Source organism: Trypanosoma brucei, chromosome 3, assembly GCF_000210295.1.
Source record: "Trypanosoma brucei gambiense DAL972 chromosome 3, complete sequence".
Classification (NCBI taxonomy): Eukaryota; Euglenozoa; class Kinetoplastea; order Trypanosomatida; family Trypanosomatidae; genus Trypanosoma; species Trypanosoma brucei.
Window position 1 is genome coordinate 14,198 of NC_026736.1, and position 18,693 is coordinate 32,890.

Here is an 18,693-nt window from a genome sequence, read left to right on the forward strand (position 1 = left end):
TACTGTTGAATAGAAATAGCAATGGGTTCACCCAAAGCGTCAGAGAACCTGTATGCGCTATTTTCAAGCGGAAGGTATCGTCCAATTTAAATTTAGCACCAAATAGAAGCATCGGGCGATTAAGACGGGCAGACTCATAGCTATTACAAGTCTGTCAATGTTATAACCCACTTTGAGTTCTCTTTTGTGTGACATAATACTATAAGAGAGTAAAGGTTCAATTCAAACTCAATAAAGCTGTGTAAGCAAACATCAACAGTAGGTTCACAGACTCTGAAGAAAGCACCACCATAAACATAGATGGAAACAATCCACGCCATATCTGATCTCTTCTTCGCACAAATAACCTCTCTCAGTTTTCAATACCACCGATGCTCCCATACCAAAAAAACTATTGAAATACATTTTCTAACGCTGATATAATACGAAAAGCAATCTTTCTTACCTTTCCAGATCAAAATGAACCAGCTAAGGGAAGAGAAAAGTGAAAAAATGCGGTATTCAGCACTGCACAGTTGCCTCTGGGTCATGTTTCTCTTACTTTTTCATGCACTAAATGTGGACGGCAATTCAAAAGGCGCAATCCAAGGCGCAAAGTGGAAACCACTATGCACGCTAACCGCGGATGCAAACAAAGTGTATAACCGTGCGCTACAGCTCCAAACATTAATTACGGACTACACCAAAGCGGCAACCAAGTTGGCTGTAGAAGCAGTCGCAGCGGCACAAAAGATGCAAAACGCAGAGGCACACGCAGCAGCAATAGGACTTGTGGCTGAGATAAGAGAGCAGCTGAAAAGCAAACAACGAAATCGCCAGGTGCTACAAAGTGGCCGTAGAAACACCGGCCTTCATAGGCTACACGCACGGACGGATTGCTGAATTCTTAGAAATAATGGGACACAACACAGGAGCATCGAACTACGGGTACCTCGCACAACTAAGCTCACCGACGTCGCCAGCAACCGACGCAGCCGCTGCACAACTATCGAGCTGCAAAATCAAGCGGCACGACATAACGGAAGGACCCGAAGAGACAGAAGTGCTAACAAAGAAAGGCTTTGTCGGCATGGACCATGGCACGGTCCTCGTCGACGGTGTTCTAACAAGCAGCTGCAACGAACACTGCGTCCTTACGTCAGCCACTGCAACCGCCTTAAACTCAGACACAGGACCGCAGGGAGACATTCCGTTCGCCAATGGATATATCCTTAAACACCAAGCAAACACTGCACGGTCAAGTCAACTCATAAATTCTCTGTCAAAGCAGGCCAAAGGGCTGCCAAACAAGGGACAAAATCAAAAATATGTAAGACTCTGGGACAAGTACGTCCAGCTCGAGGGATGCGAGACGAGGTTCAAGGCATGGTTTTCAAAAACCGACGCAGAAGCACTCAAACAGTCAACAGCGGTCAAAACGGCCATAATAAACATAATCGACAACAAAAGCGGCGCATACGAGGACAACAAAGAAAACGAGGCAATCAAGCAACTGGTCGAGAAATTGTTCAAACCCGGCGAGGACAACTACCCAGAAAAGCTATACAAGGGAGCACAAGCAAAGACGTTGACAAAAACAATAGTACCGACACAAACGACAACGTGCCTGGCGGAACTGGCAACCCCAATAGACTTACAAATCGCGCAAATGTACTATACACAACGCAAGGTCGATGGTTTTACCGCAAAACTAAAAGAAGCTGAGGAGCATCTTGCCAACTCTAAGCGGCTAAATGTGGAACAGCCGCAGCAGAAGATGCTTTCAATGAACTAGATGGTGAACAAAAATGCAATACTGATAAAAAATGCAGTTACGAAACAGAAAGCGATGGCACCAAAAAGTGGAAATTTAATGGAACAAAAGCGACATCTAATGGCGTCCCTGTAGCACCAACTCAAACAGAATCGGCTGAAAAAACAGCAGAGAAATGTAAAGGTAATAAAATGGATGACTGTAAGTATCCGGATTGTAAGTGGGAAGGTAAAACTTGCAAAGATTCCAGTTTTCTCGTCAATACGAAATCGACTCTGATGGCTGCAACTTTTCTGTCTTTTTTTAAAATTTTTCACCCTCTATTTCCTTGCTGAAATTTAATATATTTTAACAACTGAAAGTGTCCCGGAAATAGTGTAGTTTTGTAAGTTTGTGATTCTGCAAAGTTTTTATGATAGCTAAAAAAATTTCTCTTTTTTTCACCTTTTTTAGAATTTTTTCAGGGTTATGATTTTTTAGAATTTATAGGGTTAGGTTTTTTCAAGGGCTTTTTAATTTTCGACTTTGTTTAATTTTGTGTCTTTTGGAGCATTTTTTATTTTTACCTTCGTTTTTTCGGTTTTTTATTTTTGTCCAACTTTTTTAAATCTTTTTTTTAATTTTAGGAGAAACAAAACCGATCAACAAGCTGAAAAGAGACTAAACAGATTTGAAGTTAGGGTTAGGGTTATTGGATTGAGGTTTTTAATTTTTTTGATTGTTGTTTATTTCACTTCTTTTTATTTTTTTTTTCTAATTCTTCAATTTTTAAAATTTTATTGATGCAGCGGCTCTTTTTCTTGATGCGGGATCTGACCCTTATTTACCCAGCAAGCATCTTCATCCTTATATTTTTCACCTGCGCCATCTACCTAATTTGTTACTTTTTTGCTTTTGTGCATTTTAGCTCGGCATATAGCGCTGCACGCGGCTTTTTTGTTAACAGTGGCGCGTGGAAGTTTCGCTTCGAGAAACGATTTGCCTTTCAAGGGGCACTAACTAAAAAATCTTAATATTTGGAAATGGCAAAATATGGAGTTTGGAAGCTAAAGCCAGTCGACGTAGCAGCCTGTACCGGTCGTTGCGCGGCACAGCAACATAGCCAAAGTAAGCGGATGAGGCGAGCAGTTAACTGCAGTGTCATCAGGCCAATGCGTGCACATCACCATGCCCCAACAGATCCGGCGGCGACAGTCAAAGATCTTAATGCATGGCCCCAAAATCACTACGTGCATAAATCTACCGCAAAAGCAAAGCAACAAGCCAACAGTAGAGGGACAGAAAAAATGCAAACCACAAAACGCAACAGCTGAAGAATACACAAGCAAGGACTGCGAATATGATGCCGCCAAAAACACAGGAATGTGAACCTAAACAAGGAACAGAAACCCCAGCAACAGGAACAGGAGAGACAAGCACTGTGGTAGATTAAAATAAACACCGATCCCAGAAAGCATGTGAGGCAAAAAACAAGGATGTCAAACAAAGTGAGAAAGCAGTCTGTAAATGGATTAATTTTGTTGATGGTACTGGAAAGCTTCCCAAGCCGGAATGCCGCTCTTTCAGTTTCCTCATCAATAAGAAATTTTCTCTGACAGCAGATGCTTTCGTGGCTTTGTTAGAATAATGAGAGTTTAAGCACTCTAAGAATTATTTCTCAATTTTATGAAATATTACTATTTAGAAACAATTTACTATAATTAATAAATTTGCCACTATGTGACATATTTTAACACTATTTAGAAGAAAAAAGAAATTTAATGAAATTTAAGGGCTAGAAAATGTAAAATATTTTTATGAACGTTTCATGCTGTTGTTAAGCAGTAGGATATTAGTGTATAAAAAATAGTGACATTTTAACATGCTTTGTTTTGTTTTCTAATTATGGACATCAAGTAGGTTTATAATAAAAACAATAGTGGAGAACATAATAATAATAATAGGAGAGTGTAATAAGTGTATATATACAAATATTATAATAAGAGCACTAATAATAACGGTGATGATAATGATAGTAATGATAGTACTTCAATCAACGAAAATGTTGCAATTATGCTAAGTGAGTGAGTATAAGAGCACAAGAAATATTATTAAAGAACCCGTTTAAAGACAAAAGGTGAAGGAAATAAAATATGCACTGTGCAAAACAAAATGTGGTTATGGATATAATGATACTAAAGAAAATGATGCAGGGAATACTAATCGATAGACAAAGCACAGTGTGCAGAAAAAGTAGAAAATACTTTGTAAGCTGTGTTATAAGCCATTTATCGAAACGATAGTAAGACAATACGGAGTATAAAAAAACTGAGGGACGGCGTAGAGGAAAAGAAATGGATAGAGGAGCCGATGATATCACGTATTTAGCTCAAAAATAAATGGATTCTACCTCTAAAATTGTTGATTCTATTGTTTGAAATGTGATGGTTAGGTTTTCATGTTCAGTAGCGGCTGCAGGCGCATAAATTCTTAGATTGGTTGGGGATTATTCTGCGCAGTGGGTGAATGAAATGGGTATAGAGGGGAATTTTGTAGGTGAGTGTTAAATACAGCTTGAATTATTGCAAACATATCCAAATTGGAACTTTTAGTATTAGTAACGGGCTGTAACCTAACCGTACTATAAACAGACAAAGCAATTCTGTTTTTCACAGTACAAACTAAATTCGAGAGTGAGCATACATTTCAGCCCCTATCAGCAATTTCAAGTAAACGCTAAGGGACCTCAACACAAGCGAAAGCAGTCGGAAGAAGAGAAACCAAAACGGTTGTTTATCCGAATTTGTCGTATCAAAAAAGATAAAAGCGTGCAAAACCAGCGCTCTCCCTTTCTGCTTACAAAATGACTAAAAACACCAAACAAAACTTACGGCCTACAACCGCGCAACAATGCATCCGCAGGAAATCCTGTATTTAACTTTAGCAACGATAGCTAGCTGTACCTCGAATGCGGAGGACGAAACTTTCATAGAGGCGGTAACGTCGCCTTGCTATGAAGTTCAATACCTTTATAAGCTAATAAGCCACTACGAAACGAAAATCACCAGCGCTATGACGAACCAAAAACAACTAACCTTAGAATACACCGCCCTAACGCTGGCAACAACTTACACAAGCAGCGGATTAAAGCGCCCGGCGTACATGTTTCTAGCAATGGCAACAGGAAGAGCCTTGCATCAGCAGCAACAGGAAATCGACAAAGGGCAAGGGCAGATCAACCAGCTGCTTTCAGTACTGCAGGCGAGGCGCGCTCAAACCAAAGCTATACTCCATCGCGAGGTGGATGCACTAAAATACGACAACGGCAGCAACGGCCAGCAGGCACAAAACGGGCTTTCCACTAACAGCGATTTTACGTGTGATGTTAAGACGACGGCAGTACAACCTAATCCAGACACATGTGCGACGAAAACAGACACGGGTAAGCACATGGATGACACGGTCATAACGGAATTACCAAAGACGAAAAACGTCAAGCTCACACCAGACAGCAGATTTGCAGGCGACGTATACCTGATAAAAGTTGCGGCCACCGGCGACGTAGACAGCCAGGGCAGTGCGCTAACCACCTACAAGCCAGGCGCCTGCGTGAGCTCAGGAGAAGGCGCTCGAAGCAAAGGCAGCATTAATGTTGGCTTCGGAATAACAGCTATAACGCGTGACAAGCAGAAAGACGCATTCGAAAAGACCACTATCTACGCGACGGGCAACACAACCATTTGCACCGATGACAACGCTGACGCAAAGTCCCACACCATAACCACAAAGCAAGTAGCGGCTGCAATATGTAACCTGCACAATGACAACATAAAAATCATTCCGCGGCCAATATATCAAACAAAAGAAACACTTGCACGGACACAAACGCTAAAGAGGGCGGCACAACTACTTAACAGTCAAGGCATAAACAGTGCCGAAGAAGACAGCAAGCAAACCTCAGCTGTCAAGGCTTTGCTGCCCAGCGGCGAAGCAACCTTAATTTCAGACATGATAGACCCGTTGGCAAATGAGCACATCAGTTACAAAGCAGACAACGGTAGAGCAAAGGTAAACTTAAAGAAAGCCAACAGCGCAGACCACATTGCAACAACCCTTGCTTTTTGTTTCGCAAAAGAACACGCCGCCAAAGTAGCGGCAGGAGCACAAAAGACAAGCCCAGATACTAAAAAAGAAGAAAAATGCAAGGAAGGCAGAGAAAAAAGTAAATGTACAGCAGATACTGATTGCGAACACAGCGATGGCAAATGCAAACTTAAAGAGGGAGTGAAAGCTGAGTGGACAGGAACGACATGAACTCAAAACACCACAAGGAGCAATTCTTTTGTCATTAGCAAGGCCCCTCTTCTGAATGTAAATTTTGCTTCTAGGATGAATTAATATTTTTTCTTGAATTTATAAAATTTTTGCCAAAATTGATATATTTAATATACTTCTAAAAACATTTGCCAAAAATTGATATATTTAATATACTTCTAAAAACATTTGCAAATAAGAAATATAATATGCATGAAAGCACACGATTAGTGTATAATTATATGATGATAAAGTATAAAAATAAGTGTTATTCTAATTTTGTTTATTTTTACTATATGGATTTTAGTTAATGTTATAATAGTAATAGTAATAGTAAAATGAATGTGTTGTAAATGTATATACTAATATTATAAAACACGTGGTTAAGACTAAATGCGCGACTAAAATATAAGCACCTAAAATAATACCAAGGGAGCAATTGGAGTGGGTGAGTGCATGGAAGAACATGGACAGTATTGTCGAAGATAAAGCAGAAAGACAATAAGAGAAGGGATAAAATATGCGAAGTTTCAAACACATACATGAGTATAATCATTATCATATACAAAATAATAATGGAGGAGTTAATGAGTAAACCACAGAATAAATTGTGAAATCTTAGTGAAGTCGTTGCATTATTCGTGTTTTTATAAAAATCATACACTGCTGGCTAAAGTCTAATGGAAGAATAACAACTCAAGGTTAAGAAACCGTGGATATCATTTCGCAAAAGAGATTTATGAGGTAGGGAAGGCTTCAAATGATACCACACTCCTCACCTACTGTCTCAACGTAAAATCGTTGAACCCATTCAAGAACCTTATAATTCACATAAAAATGCACACTGATGCGGCATCAATGTAGTGCATCAGCAAAATACAGCGTGAATGACTACAAATAGGACCCCAATTGGCTGGCAAGAGGCAAAAAATAAAACAGGATAAGACTACGAAATTCTCAGGATCATTCGTACGACATGAACGGAAATGTTGATTTGTTATTGCAGATTATTATACACGACAAGAGTTTTAAAAAACTAGAAGAACACGGTTACGATTAAGCTTAAGTGTTTTATAGAAGTGTAATGTTATTGGTTGGTTTTAAAAGGTGTAATGTCTCAGCAGAACTCAGTGGGTTTTCACAAAGAGTGTCTTTCCACACTAAATTTGAAATACTCTTCTATTTTTTGGCAAAATAAACTAAAGGCATAAGCAATATGCTGGTGGTAGCCCCTTGGAGTTGGCCAAAAAACCCATCAAATTACCGATAAGACTGATAAAGTGAATTTTTTTCTATGCAAAAATTGGAAACAGCGGGACTCAAACTAAGCATACCTTCGGTATATCTAATACTCACTTAAAAGAAAAGGATACCATGCCCTACACAATAGCAATTGCACCTATATTAGCGCTGCTAGTGGTAGCAAAAGATGCCAGAGGAGCTGCCAATGACAACATCAAACACTTTCAGTTACTATATTACCTAGTCAGATTAGCGAAAAGAAATATGCCAACACCTTCAGATAGGCCCGACGCCACAAGTGATCTAGAAGAGATACTAAAACTCAACATGACTGTCGCCGACAAGTCGTGGCGCGAGATGTTCGAGGGCGAGCCAACAGAAAAAGAGTGGAGCAAAGTCGTACCCACAATTACAAACACAGGTACAAAGGCAGACTGGCCCGCCAAATAGCCAAAATGGGTAGAGACAAGGCATAAAATGCGACAGCCAAAAGGCCCAGAGGCCCGGGAAAAGAAACATCCGATGCTGCAAGATTTCTTTCAAAAGCAGCAAGCAAGCGAACAACTCAAGAGAATTTCAGCTGCGGCAGAAACAGCACAAATCAGCATTAAAACCCTCAAAGAAGCTCAGAAAAACACCGACATCAAGGGACTTCAGGACAAACTAAAGGCAGCACTTTGCGGCCAAGATGTGGATGCGTCAACATCCCCCTTTACTTGTAAACATAGCAGCAGCGACGCCTTCAGCAAGACGACGAGTTGCACCGCCAACAAAGCAGGAAAATCAATAGCCAACGACATCGCCTGCGTATGCACTCACAACGCAGATGCCTTTTGCGTAAGCACGCTAGGCGCCGACAAATTGAGCAGCAACGCCCTTGCTGAAAACGCTATGGAGGCAATATTAGCAGCGGGCCCGCAACTACCAGAACACCCAAAAAACCTAGCAGACGCAATACAGTCATCAACACAAACCATCGCAGGACTGTTGGCAGAAGCGCACCAAGCCGGCAAAGTTTTCCTGGGAAAAGACGCCGACGGGGCCTGCACCGCCAACATGGACAGCTGCGTAGCGTACGAGGCATACTACGGCACAACCAATCTCGGGTTCGAATCGATACCGTTGGTGAAAGCCTTGCGCCAAGCTCAACAGCATTATCGGGATTACTTAGGTAGAGAGAACACAAAAGATCTTGCAGCGGCTAAGGTAGCGCAGATGCGTGTTGCAGCGGAGGCAGCGTACAGTGCAGCAAACATAGCCCTTCCGCTTCAAAAACAAATAGCAGGTCAGCAAGATACAGGAACACCCGAATTTACCAAGCAGACAAAATGCACCAAAAAGAACACCACCCCTGCAGCTTGTCGCAGCACCGACTGCGACTATGACAGAGAGAAAGAGGAGTGGACACCTAAATTAGGAACAGAAAGCACAGCGGCAGGAACAGAAGATGGAATTGCAGGGGTAGTAGCTTCAACTGGATGCACAAGACACGGCACTGATAAGACCGCTTGTGAAAATGACAAAACAGGCGATAAACAAAATTGTGCATGGAGGAAGGGTAAAGATGGTGAATATGACAGGGAGAAAAGGAGACAGAGAAATTACGAAATGATAGTTTTCTTGTCATTAAGAAAATTTCTCTTATGGCTGTTGCTTTTATGAGTTTAGTGACATTAGAAATTTAAAGATTATTGCCCAATTTTGTCAAACTTATGAAAAATAACTTTTTTGTGATAACTTGCTAGATTGACTAACATTTGATATATTTTAACGCTTTTTTTACTAAATTAGTAAATTTGTAAATTTTTTTTTTAATCTGAATTTTGTAAAATGCGTCCTGTGTTTGTAACATAGTAGGGTGATAGGTTATTTAAAACGAGTCCTACTCTGATAATTTCTAATTTGTATATTTTATGGATGTGGTGAGGATTATAATAGTAAAAGCAACGTGAATAATAAGAGAGTGTTGTGAGCCTCTGTATACTAATATTATAATAAGAGTATGGCGAAAACTAAATGGCCTGGAAAAACAAAAGCGCTTTAAGCAGTTGCAATGATGTAATGTAAGTAAGGGAGTAAGTGATTGAGTAAGAGTATGAGAAGAAGTGAAAGAGTACAAATAATTTTAATAAACGAAACTCGTAAAAGAAAATGGAATCTTATGAAGTGTCAAAAACAAATATGAGTATAGAAAGAATTTTAAAAAAGAAGATAATTAATGTTAAAGTGAGGTGGAGACAGTGTATAGTGTACATACCACACGCACTCGCTAAGTTATACGGAGAAGAAGTAGAAGACAAAGAAAGAACAATACAGAGTGACGAAACGGGATGCGGAGAAAAATAACAAAGAGGGTAACGATAAATAAAAAGTCACCATACCAACCTATTTCATGGAATAATGGGTATATGCTACAGTGGAAATAATGGTTGGTGTCGCTTTTAATCTGATGGCGGACCTAAAGGTTAGCAATGAAGCTCAACAGGATTCGAATCACATGCTGCATGTCGGAGTTCTAGCTTCGATGTGGAAAGACCGGATGGCCAGGAACTGTTATAGGTGGGAAACACGATGGTTTGGTATTTTTTATTAGATTTCAAAAATTAGTGACGAAACCGCCCCATAAAGGCACACCATAGTGATAAAAAAAAAGCGCATGGTGTAGCACTGAGCAGATATAGCAGATATTTTTGCAAGAGGGGAGAGATGCGCGGCGGATAGGCAGTGGTACACAAACGGCGCCTACCACAACGTGGGGATCTCCAAGAGGAACTGGCTGCTACAAGCGAAGACTATTTATGCGGTGGTTACTCGATAAATCGACAAGCTATGAACAAATCTTTACTTCTCTCCTTCAACCAAAGCAAGGGAAAATTCAGGTAAAAATACCACAACAACTGTACGACGCACTGGACAGGCAAAGTAAAGCTAGGCAAAGAAAACACAAAGAAAGGCCACGAGTGAGACAGGGATGCCAAAAGCAACGTACGCCTTAGTCGTACAGACTTTGCTCTTAGTATCCCAAGTGCAACAGGTACAGCCAACAGCCGGCAACGCGATCAAAAAGAAGTACTGAAAAGCGCTATGCGACATAGCCGTAGATGCGGACAAGATAGCAGCCAAAGCGCTGCACAACCTGCAGCAGCCGGCAACCCCCGGGGCGGCGAGCCTACGTAATCTGCTGAGAGCTCTTGTCTATAATCTCGCAAACAATACCGAGCCAACAAGCCCAGGCGAAAGAATGATATGGAGTCACTTCGCAGAGGAGGCCAGCGCAGCGATAGATTTTTACAAGGGCGACAAGCCAGCGAAGCTAATAACAGCGGTCAGGAACGCAGCCCGAACCAACGGCGCGATACTCGACTGGATCAACACGCAACACAAGGTTTCTACATCCTCACATGGCTGCCTCGGCGCCGACAACACGGTAACCAACCTAGTAGACAAAGACACAGCCATGGCTTCAGCGGCACCGAACTGTGTAGCATCCTGGGCCGAAGTGACAGCAAATAACGCCGGCGCGGCAACGGTCTCAGCACAAGGCCTTACCGGTGTGTTAGGGACGGCAGTGCCACACGGTACGCTAGCAAACACAGACAAGAAGTGCAACAGCAACTCAGGGCACACCGCAATCAAGCTCCTGAACGACGCGACAGGAACGAACGTCGGGCCAGCGGAACCAAAACTAGTAGCGGGCATATTTAAACTAACAGACAACGGCATAGCCACAGAGGGCCTCAGAAACGTCGACGAAAACAAGAAAACGACGCACCCGTATGTATATCACATAGTGCAGGCAGTAAAAACTTCGGAGGAAACCATAACACTGGAGGACGTGAGCACGCTAGACAAGGCAAAAACCAGCAATTCGTTCAAGGGTGTAGCACGTGTGCATTTGTTAGGGACCAAAGCAACGGACGGCAGCAGGGACACGGAGGTTCCAGACAAAATACAAACTGCGTTCGGCAGTCCAGAGGAGTATACAGCAATCTACAGCAGAAATGTCGACGAAATGCCATTGACCAAGGAGTTAACCCATGACCCCAATCTGAGAAAACTTGGCGAAATAACAGACATAAACGACTTAATGCGGCTGTATTTCTTCTTCTCAGACCGACTGAAGAGTCAAGTCAAAGATATGACGGGGCAACTTGAGGAAGCTAAACGCCAGCAGGCCCCAAAATCAGCAAAAGAGAAAGAAAAAGAATGCCATACCAAAGGCAAGGATAAGCAAGAAGAGTGTGAAAAACTAGAGAGTCAAGGGTGTGTTTTTAACGAAAGCGGCAAAGATGGTGCGAAGTGCACATTAAAAAAGGAGGTGAAAGCTGAGCTGGAAAAAGCAAACCAAGAAACAGGAGGGAAAACTGAAGAGAAGTGTGCAAAGCATGGAACAGACAAAAATGCTTGCGACAAGGACAGCAACTGCAAATGGGAAAATAATGCTTGCAAGGATTTCAGTTTTCTCGTCATTAAGAAGTTTACTTTGTTTTTAGCTACCTTTTTGAGTTTGTTAGCATTTTATAATTTTAATTTTTTTCGTTAATTTTTATGAACGTTTACGAAAATCCACTAAAAATAATTTATTTTAACAGTTTTGTTAAACATTGGCTATTTGTTGAAATTTATTTATAATTTAGACATACTTGAAAATCTAGAATTTTTCTAGTAGCGACCTATGGGTGTAACATAGTAGGGCGATAGGGTGTGAAAAGTTATTGTTATTTTAATTTGCTTTGTTTTGTTATTGAGTTACTTTGATTGACCTTCTTATAATAATAATGACAAAAATAATAATGATAATTATGATAAGAGAGAGTGTTGTGAGTGTGCGTATATACTATTATTTTAATAATAGTTTTGGTGAAGCATGAATGATTTAAAAAATCCCTTGAAACAATGGCAAGAGTGCAATTACAAAAGGTATGGCAATTATTATTGAGGTAGACGGAGATAAACTTTTTGTAGTTTCAAACACAAACATAATGATAGGCATCATCATACAGAAGAAGATGGTGGGGGAAATGAAGAAAAGCTATAGTCCAATGTATGAGCCAATCGGAGGTCTATGATGACAAAAATACTCAAGATAGGAAACAAAAAACAAAGAAATACAATATAGTTTGAAAGATTGAAGTACGGAAGAGCACAGCAGAGAAGAAAATGATACAGGAGAAAATGATCCTCTGAATTTCGTACAGTAATAGGTTGATGCCATTGCAACGGACGGTGGTGGCGACTTTTGTTTTTAATTATATTTCATATTATAATGCTCAGCTGTAAAGAAACAGAAGGAGCTGGAAAAAAGAAGTTGAGTAAGTGTGAAATAATGTCAAAAATGCATATCAAAAGATATAATAATAATGACTTACATTTGTAGGAAACAATATAATAATATCGAGAAAAAGATTTTTAAATGAGGAGCACTTATGGAATGCTGTGAAAACTATAAGACGACTAAAAATACAAACACCTTAACATAACGCACACATAGGTAGCGATGAAAGAGCTTAATATGAGGTGGATAGGGTTTGTAATGATACGTCAGCAATTCAATACTCTTGTCTAGGTGAGAAATATACAAAATTAGGTGATCGGGTGCTACATATTAGGAATGAGAGTGAACCGCATTTAATGGAGATAAATAAAAGTATGCGCCATGCAATTAAAACGAAAAAAGTCCCAAAAGAATTGAGAATTCAGACAATAAACGGATACCTAATCCCTTCTGTGATGAGCAAAAATGCTAACTTGTAATTTTCAGAGCATTTAATGAAGAATAAAAACCTAATAGAAGCAATGAAAAATATAAGATTCGTGTTTCTGAAGAATCGAAATATGTACTATATTTTCAAGGTGCGATGTACTGTATGGGTCGAGCAATGGATGCGATAAGCAGTAACCGATAAAAAATAGAATTAAAAGCGTAAATGTGTCGAAAAGCAAAATTTAGGTCATATAAAAATGGAATCTAATGCATCACGTGATCGTTTCACAAGTTTAAAGTATAAAAACACAAGTGGTTAAAGTAATAGATTATACAGCTAAGTCTAATACTCTCACTGTTCTATCAATTTGGGTCGCTTCGTCCTTTTCCTACTTATTGTAACGCTGTGCTGGAGTAATTAATTTTTTTGTTTTTTTTATGGCTTCAAGAGAACTAATAGAAAGTGATCCTTGGTTGTCAAAAAGTTGACATATAGCGCGTCATTTAACGTTAAATCTTCACCGAAAGGAATAACAACACAATCGTATAGGAAGTAATTGCTTTAAAGACTAAAGCTCTAGGCATATGCCAGAAATGCGAAGTCTAAGACTTGGTTACTGTAACTGTGGTGGCACAGCAAAAAGAAAAATCGCTGCGATGACAAGCACAGACACAGCGCTCCTCACTCACTCTTACAATTAATGAAGGAACAAAAAATCAAGCTATATATTTCATGCGAAACATTGTGGTATTTGTGCTTCTATCTGTGGCGACGCGGAATGCCAGAGCAACACTGGAGGCTGACAACGCAGGAGATCTAGCTATGCTATGTAATATCATAAATATGCAAGGTGTACAAGCAGCCCCAACTCTTGATGAAACAGATTTCGGAGGCGAAATAGAGACCCTAGAAAAAATGAACATGACGACCAGCGACGAAAACTGGCAGAAATTGTTCGATGGTAGCAAAGAAGCGAATAAATGGGCAGACAAAAAAGCAACATACGGATCAGAAGGCAAGAAAACGGGCTGGGACGACAAATGGGACAAATGGGCCGCTACCAAAGAGAAGCTAACAAAGCCGTCAGAAGGGCGGATGTGGCTCGATCAAAACCCACAACCCACTGGAGAGTGGGCAAAGAAAACGGCACACATAAACATAAACGCTACACTCGCAAAGATAACAGAGCAGCTAGCGTTGTACAAAGCAGCTACGGAAGGCGCCGGCAAAAGAATCCAAGAGCAAGTGCAGCAAAAAATCTCGGAAACGATATATGGCAGCTGGCAGAAAGAATTCAGCGGCGACGCGGCGAAAACACTGGGCGACAAAAGCACCTACGCTGCAGCATGCCAAAATAGCGCAGGCAAATCAGTTGCAAATGATATACTGTGCCTCTGCTGCCTCGCAGCCAGCGGAACCAGCGACGAATGCGAAAATACAGGGACTCAGTGCGGCTGGAATCGATCACCCCTGACAAAATTGGCAGCAATCACGGCATGGTGCCCCCAAAAGAAGCCGGAAGTGATAACAGCATCCAGCATCTGCCAGTTTATTGCGACAGTAGCAGCTAAAATAAGGGTAAGCAAGAACGTAGCGACCATAGAGCACTACCTGGGCAAGGAACCAAGCACCTGCAGCGGCGCCACAGGCAACCTATGCGCAAAATACACAAAATACTTCGGAGACAGCGGCGACCAAAAAGGTGTACTGGGGATACCGTGGGTATCCAAACTCGAGGAAGCAGCACAGATATTAGAACAAATACCGATGAAGGCAGCTGAAGCACAAGCTCGCGCCGCACAAATCGAAACACTCATCCAAACCGCCAAACAGCATTACAAAGCAACACAACCTACAACAGAAGCAGAGCCAGCACAAGCAAAGACAACAAGCGTACCAGGTCACGAAAATAAATGCAAACTGAAAAACGCAACCACAGAAGACTGCCCAAGCGACCACTGCGATTATGACTCGAAAAAAAGGAATGCAAACCTAAACCAGGAAAAGAAAACGAAGCAGAAACAGGATAGAAAGCAGCTGCAAATTGGTCTGCAAGGCACCAAAACCAGCCTGATTGTGAAAATGACAAAACAGAAGAAAGGCAAAATTGTGCATTTATAAAAGGCAAAGATAGCGAAGATGAGACTAAAAAGGAAAGGTTCCGAAACGGTAGTTACTTCTTAAGTAAGAAATTTACTCTTATTGCTTCTGCTTTTATGAGTTGGGTAGCATTCTAAGTAGTTTTCTCAGAATCATGAAATTAAAGAGTTTTGTGGAGAGAATTTTAAAAATTTACATAACTTTACTGATATTTGATATATCCTTGTTGAAAATGTAAAATTAAGTGAAAATATTGAAATCTGTAAAAAATATAAAACTTTTAGTGAAATATGTGCTATATTATCTTATAGTTTCAAAATGGTATGGCTGTACGCCAAGAAAATTAAATGCTATTCGGAATTTTCTGTTTTCTTTATTTTGCAGATAATAAGAATAATAATAATAAAGACTAATTGTTTTAGAAAAACAGAGGCATTTTTACTTATGGCAAGGTTGCAATGTGAGGAAACGAGTGAGTGGTGCCATTAATGAGTGGAAAAGAAGAAAGGAGCGAACAAGAATATTATTACAAAAGAGGGTGTAAAGAGGTGCACAGATTATACGCAGTGCTAACCGCGTAAATTTACAACGGCCATAATAACACGCAGTATGGAGTATGCTATAATAAAGACGATCAAATTAAAAGCTGGAACAGGTGTAAATAAACGCTGGTCGCGGTGATAGCAGAGAAAGATGTGGCTGAATAAAGAAAAAGAGAAAACCACTGTGAACTGAATGAGAAACCGCGCATATGAACCAATCGAGGATCTCTACGGAGTAAAATGAATCAGTGGTTATAATTCATCTTTTCCCTATTTATAAATAGGATAACTTCTAGTACCATTTTAATATTATCGGTAAAAACCATAAATCTGCGCGTATTAGCAGATTAAAGCGACAATGAAACTACGTTCGGGCCCACCATTAAAGGTATTAAACGCAATTGATCTGGAAAGACAGTAAATGACTGAAATAAAAAGCGAAAGCTCAATCTTGCCTATGGTAACCTGCAACGTTCTCTTGTTATTACATCACCGCGCGATACAGAATTGCCACAAAATACATGCAATATCAAAACATAAGATTTGAATTCTTAAGTGTAGAAATCTGTGTTGATTTTGTGCATTAGGAGAGAACTGATGTTTCTATGGAACAAAGTAAACGCTTTAAATATAACTATTAAAGAAACTAACTTGAAGTTATAAGAAGAAATTCTTGGAATTAACTGAGTGCTTTTATGTGTAAGCCATAATTAAAGCCCGAAAAGCACATTTCCCTTTTGTTTTCAACAATTTCATTCCACAACCAGAGAAACGATTCGTTGTCAATTTTTTAATAAAGGGGTTTGCCTTCGGTACAGTCGTCAATGCCACGAAAGAAGTGATCAAACAGCGAATAATGGCCCTTGATTACAACAGCAACCCGTAAGGAAGTGTCACCAAGGAGATCAAGGTGTGCGCAACCGTACCTGGGCCACAATCAAGTGACAACAATCCTTCACCAACGCAACAACCCACTGAACCAACTAGGCTAACAAACTTAACACTTTTCAGCCACCACAAAGTATTTCTAAAGAAATACAGATATGGACAAATACGTAACCGAAACGACTCAAAACAAAGCACTGGACCTAGCGAAACAGCTTGCGGCAATGTATCTATTAGCGACAGTGGCACAAGGAGCGCAGCACGCCTCGTTAAGCTGGAATGAACTTCAGCCGGTATGCAAACTCGGTTTTTTTCTAACTAAAGTGCCAGAAGAGGCAAAGAGACAGACTGCGACAACGTTATAACAACTAAAAGCAGCTGGTGAACCAGAAAACCATGCCAGACTAACGGCACTGGCAAGGAGCAATCTGAACGCATTTATAGTCTATGCTGCAACAGCAGCCGCTGCAGACGAATGCACAGAGATCACACGGAAAAAGCTGGAAACGATCACAGCAGACGCAACCGATGCTATAGCAACATCAACAAAGATGACTGGCCACATAGCTGAGATGGTGACATTCTTAAAAGCGGCCTCAAAATGCGGGAGCACGACCGGCTACTGCTTCAGCACTGGTAGCCATGACAGTCCAACAGAAGACACAAGAATAGAGGGTGTCGACCGCGAAAAAGTCGACCACGAAGAAAGGCAAAACAGGCTAGAATTCGGCAGCGACGTCATAAAGTCAACAGGTTTCGAAGGGCTGAACGTAGCAAGTTTGTTGTAAAGCCAAAACAGCAAATGCACTTTGCTAGAAAAATGGAACTCAGACACCGCTGCGGCAGCCGACGTCTTCCAAACGAACGGCCCCCACACGTTATTAAATGGCAGCCTAGATCTGACGGCTTCAGCACCAGCAGCCAAGATACCGGACAAGACAAAGATCGCGGCGAACTGGCAGGTCGCCAGCGCAAGGACAGCAGCAGACAAACTCTATAACGCACTGTGAAAACTAAAAACAAAAGTGGATAATACAGAAACCTGCGGCATTGACGCATCAACAACGCTCAAACACATAATCAACGCCGGAAAGGTCAAGACGATTGTAGCCAAGTATCTGGAAGCAGTCTACGGAAAAGCAACAATTCACAATCCAAACAGTGACGCTGAATCAATGATAAACAAGCTCGCCGAGTGGGAAGCGATAAAGGGAAAACATTTCAAGAACAAATAGCTACTACTGCCGCAAAGAATGAAGTGGGTACGACAATAAAAGACGTTCAAGTGAAAAACCTGAACACACCGCAGCTTCTAAGAGCAGCTTTACTCTCTCAAATAGCAGCTCAAAAAGCAGCGATGACGCAGACGCAAAAAGCATGCCAAGTGGCTGGTACAACAACCACGAAAATAAGCGAAACAGACGAAACGTGCCAAAAGAAAGGAACAGGAAATGAATGCAAAGGTGGCTGCAAAGTGGAGGCTGAAGAAAGCGGCAAGAAGTGCGTCAAGGATCTGGATTACAAACCAAAAAAGAAAGAGGAACGAGTGAAAAAGCTTACAAAGTGCTCCGATGCGGCAACGGAGGAAGAATGTAAAAGTGTACCAGGGACGATACCCAAAGATAGGAAAGCCGTTTACGGATAGAAGATAACAAGTGCAAAGATTTAAGGTCTTCTCGTCAATCGAAAATTGCTCTGATGGCTTCTGCGTCGATTAGTTTCGAAGAATTCTAGCATTCTAAGGATACTTTGTGGAAGTTACTAAAATTTAAAATATTTTAACACTTTTTAAACAAATACGAAAATTTGTAAGAATATGTAAATTAGTTAAAATATGAAATATATATGAAACTTACCTTCAGTGTGAACTGAGATGATAAGATAAGAAAAATAAATGATATTTTAAATTTTTTTAATTTGGATTATTTTGTGTATTTTATGGATATTAATTAGAGTTAGAATATTAGTATAATAATAATAATAATAATAATAATAATAATAATAATAATAATAATAATAATAATAATAATAATAATAATAATAATAATAATAATAATAATAATAATAATAATAATAATAATAATAATAATAATAATAATAATAATAATAATAATAATAATAATAATAATAATAATAATAATAATAATAATAATAATAATAATAATAATAATAA

The 18,693-nt window shown here is 40.2% G+C and overlaps 2 protein-coding genes and 5 pseudogenes across 2 annotated transcripts, besides 5 other annotated features; all 7 read left to right on the forward strand.

The window, feature by feature from the left end:
- Positions 1-456: 456 nt before the first annotated feature.
- TbgDal_III50 lies at positions 457-2,088 on the forward strand (annotated as a pseudogene).
- Positions 457-2,088: a sequence feature.
- A 760-nt stretch (positions 2,089-2,848) lies between these two features.
- TbgDal_III60 lies at positions 2,849-3,422 on the forward strand (annotated as a pseudogene).
- Positions 2,849-3,422: a sequence feature.
- Positions 3,423-4,642: 1,220 nt separating this feature from the next.
- Positions 4,643-6,046, forward strand: TbgDal_III70 (variant surface glycoprotein (VSG), putative; the record flags this gene model as incomplete). The annotated part of the gene is made up of 1 exon (XM_011773664.1): positions 4,643-6,046. The coding sequence occupies one exon, from the start codon at positions 4,643-4,645 to the stop codon at positions 6,044-6,046; it is 1,404 nt and encodes a 467-aa protein (XP_011771966.1).
- A 1,374-nt stretch (positions 6,047-7,420) lies between these two features.
- Positions 7,421-8,950, forward strand: TbgDal_III80 (annotated as a pseudogene).
- Positions 7,421-8,950: a sequence feature.
- Positions 8,951-10,259: 1,309 nt separating this feature from the next.
- On the forward strand, positions 10,260-11,828 carry TbgDal_III90 (annotated as a pseudogene).
- Positions 10,260-11,828: a sequence feature.
- A 1,897-nt stretch (positions 11,829-13,725) lies between these two features.
- Positions 13,726-15,114, forward strand: TbgDal_III100 (variant surface glycoprotein (VSG), putative; the record flags this gene model as incomplete). The annotated part of the gene is made up of 1 exon (XM_011773665.1): positions 13,726-15,114. One exon carries the CDS (start codon positions 13,726-13,728, stop codon positions 15,112-15,114), a length of 1,389 nt encoding a protein of 462 aa, XP_011771967.1.
- Positions 15,115-16,678: 1,564 nt separating this feature from the next.
- On the forward strand, positions 16,679-18,165 carry TbgDal_III110 (annotated as a pseudogene).
- Positions 16,679-18,165: a sequence feature.
- Positions 18,166-18,693: the final 528 nt, after the last annotated feature.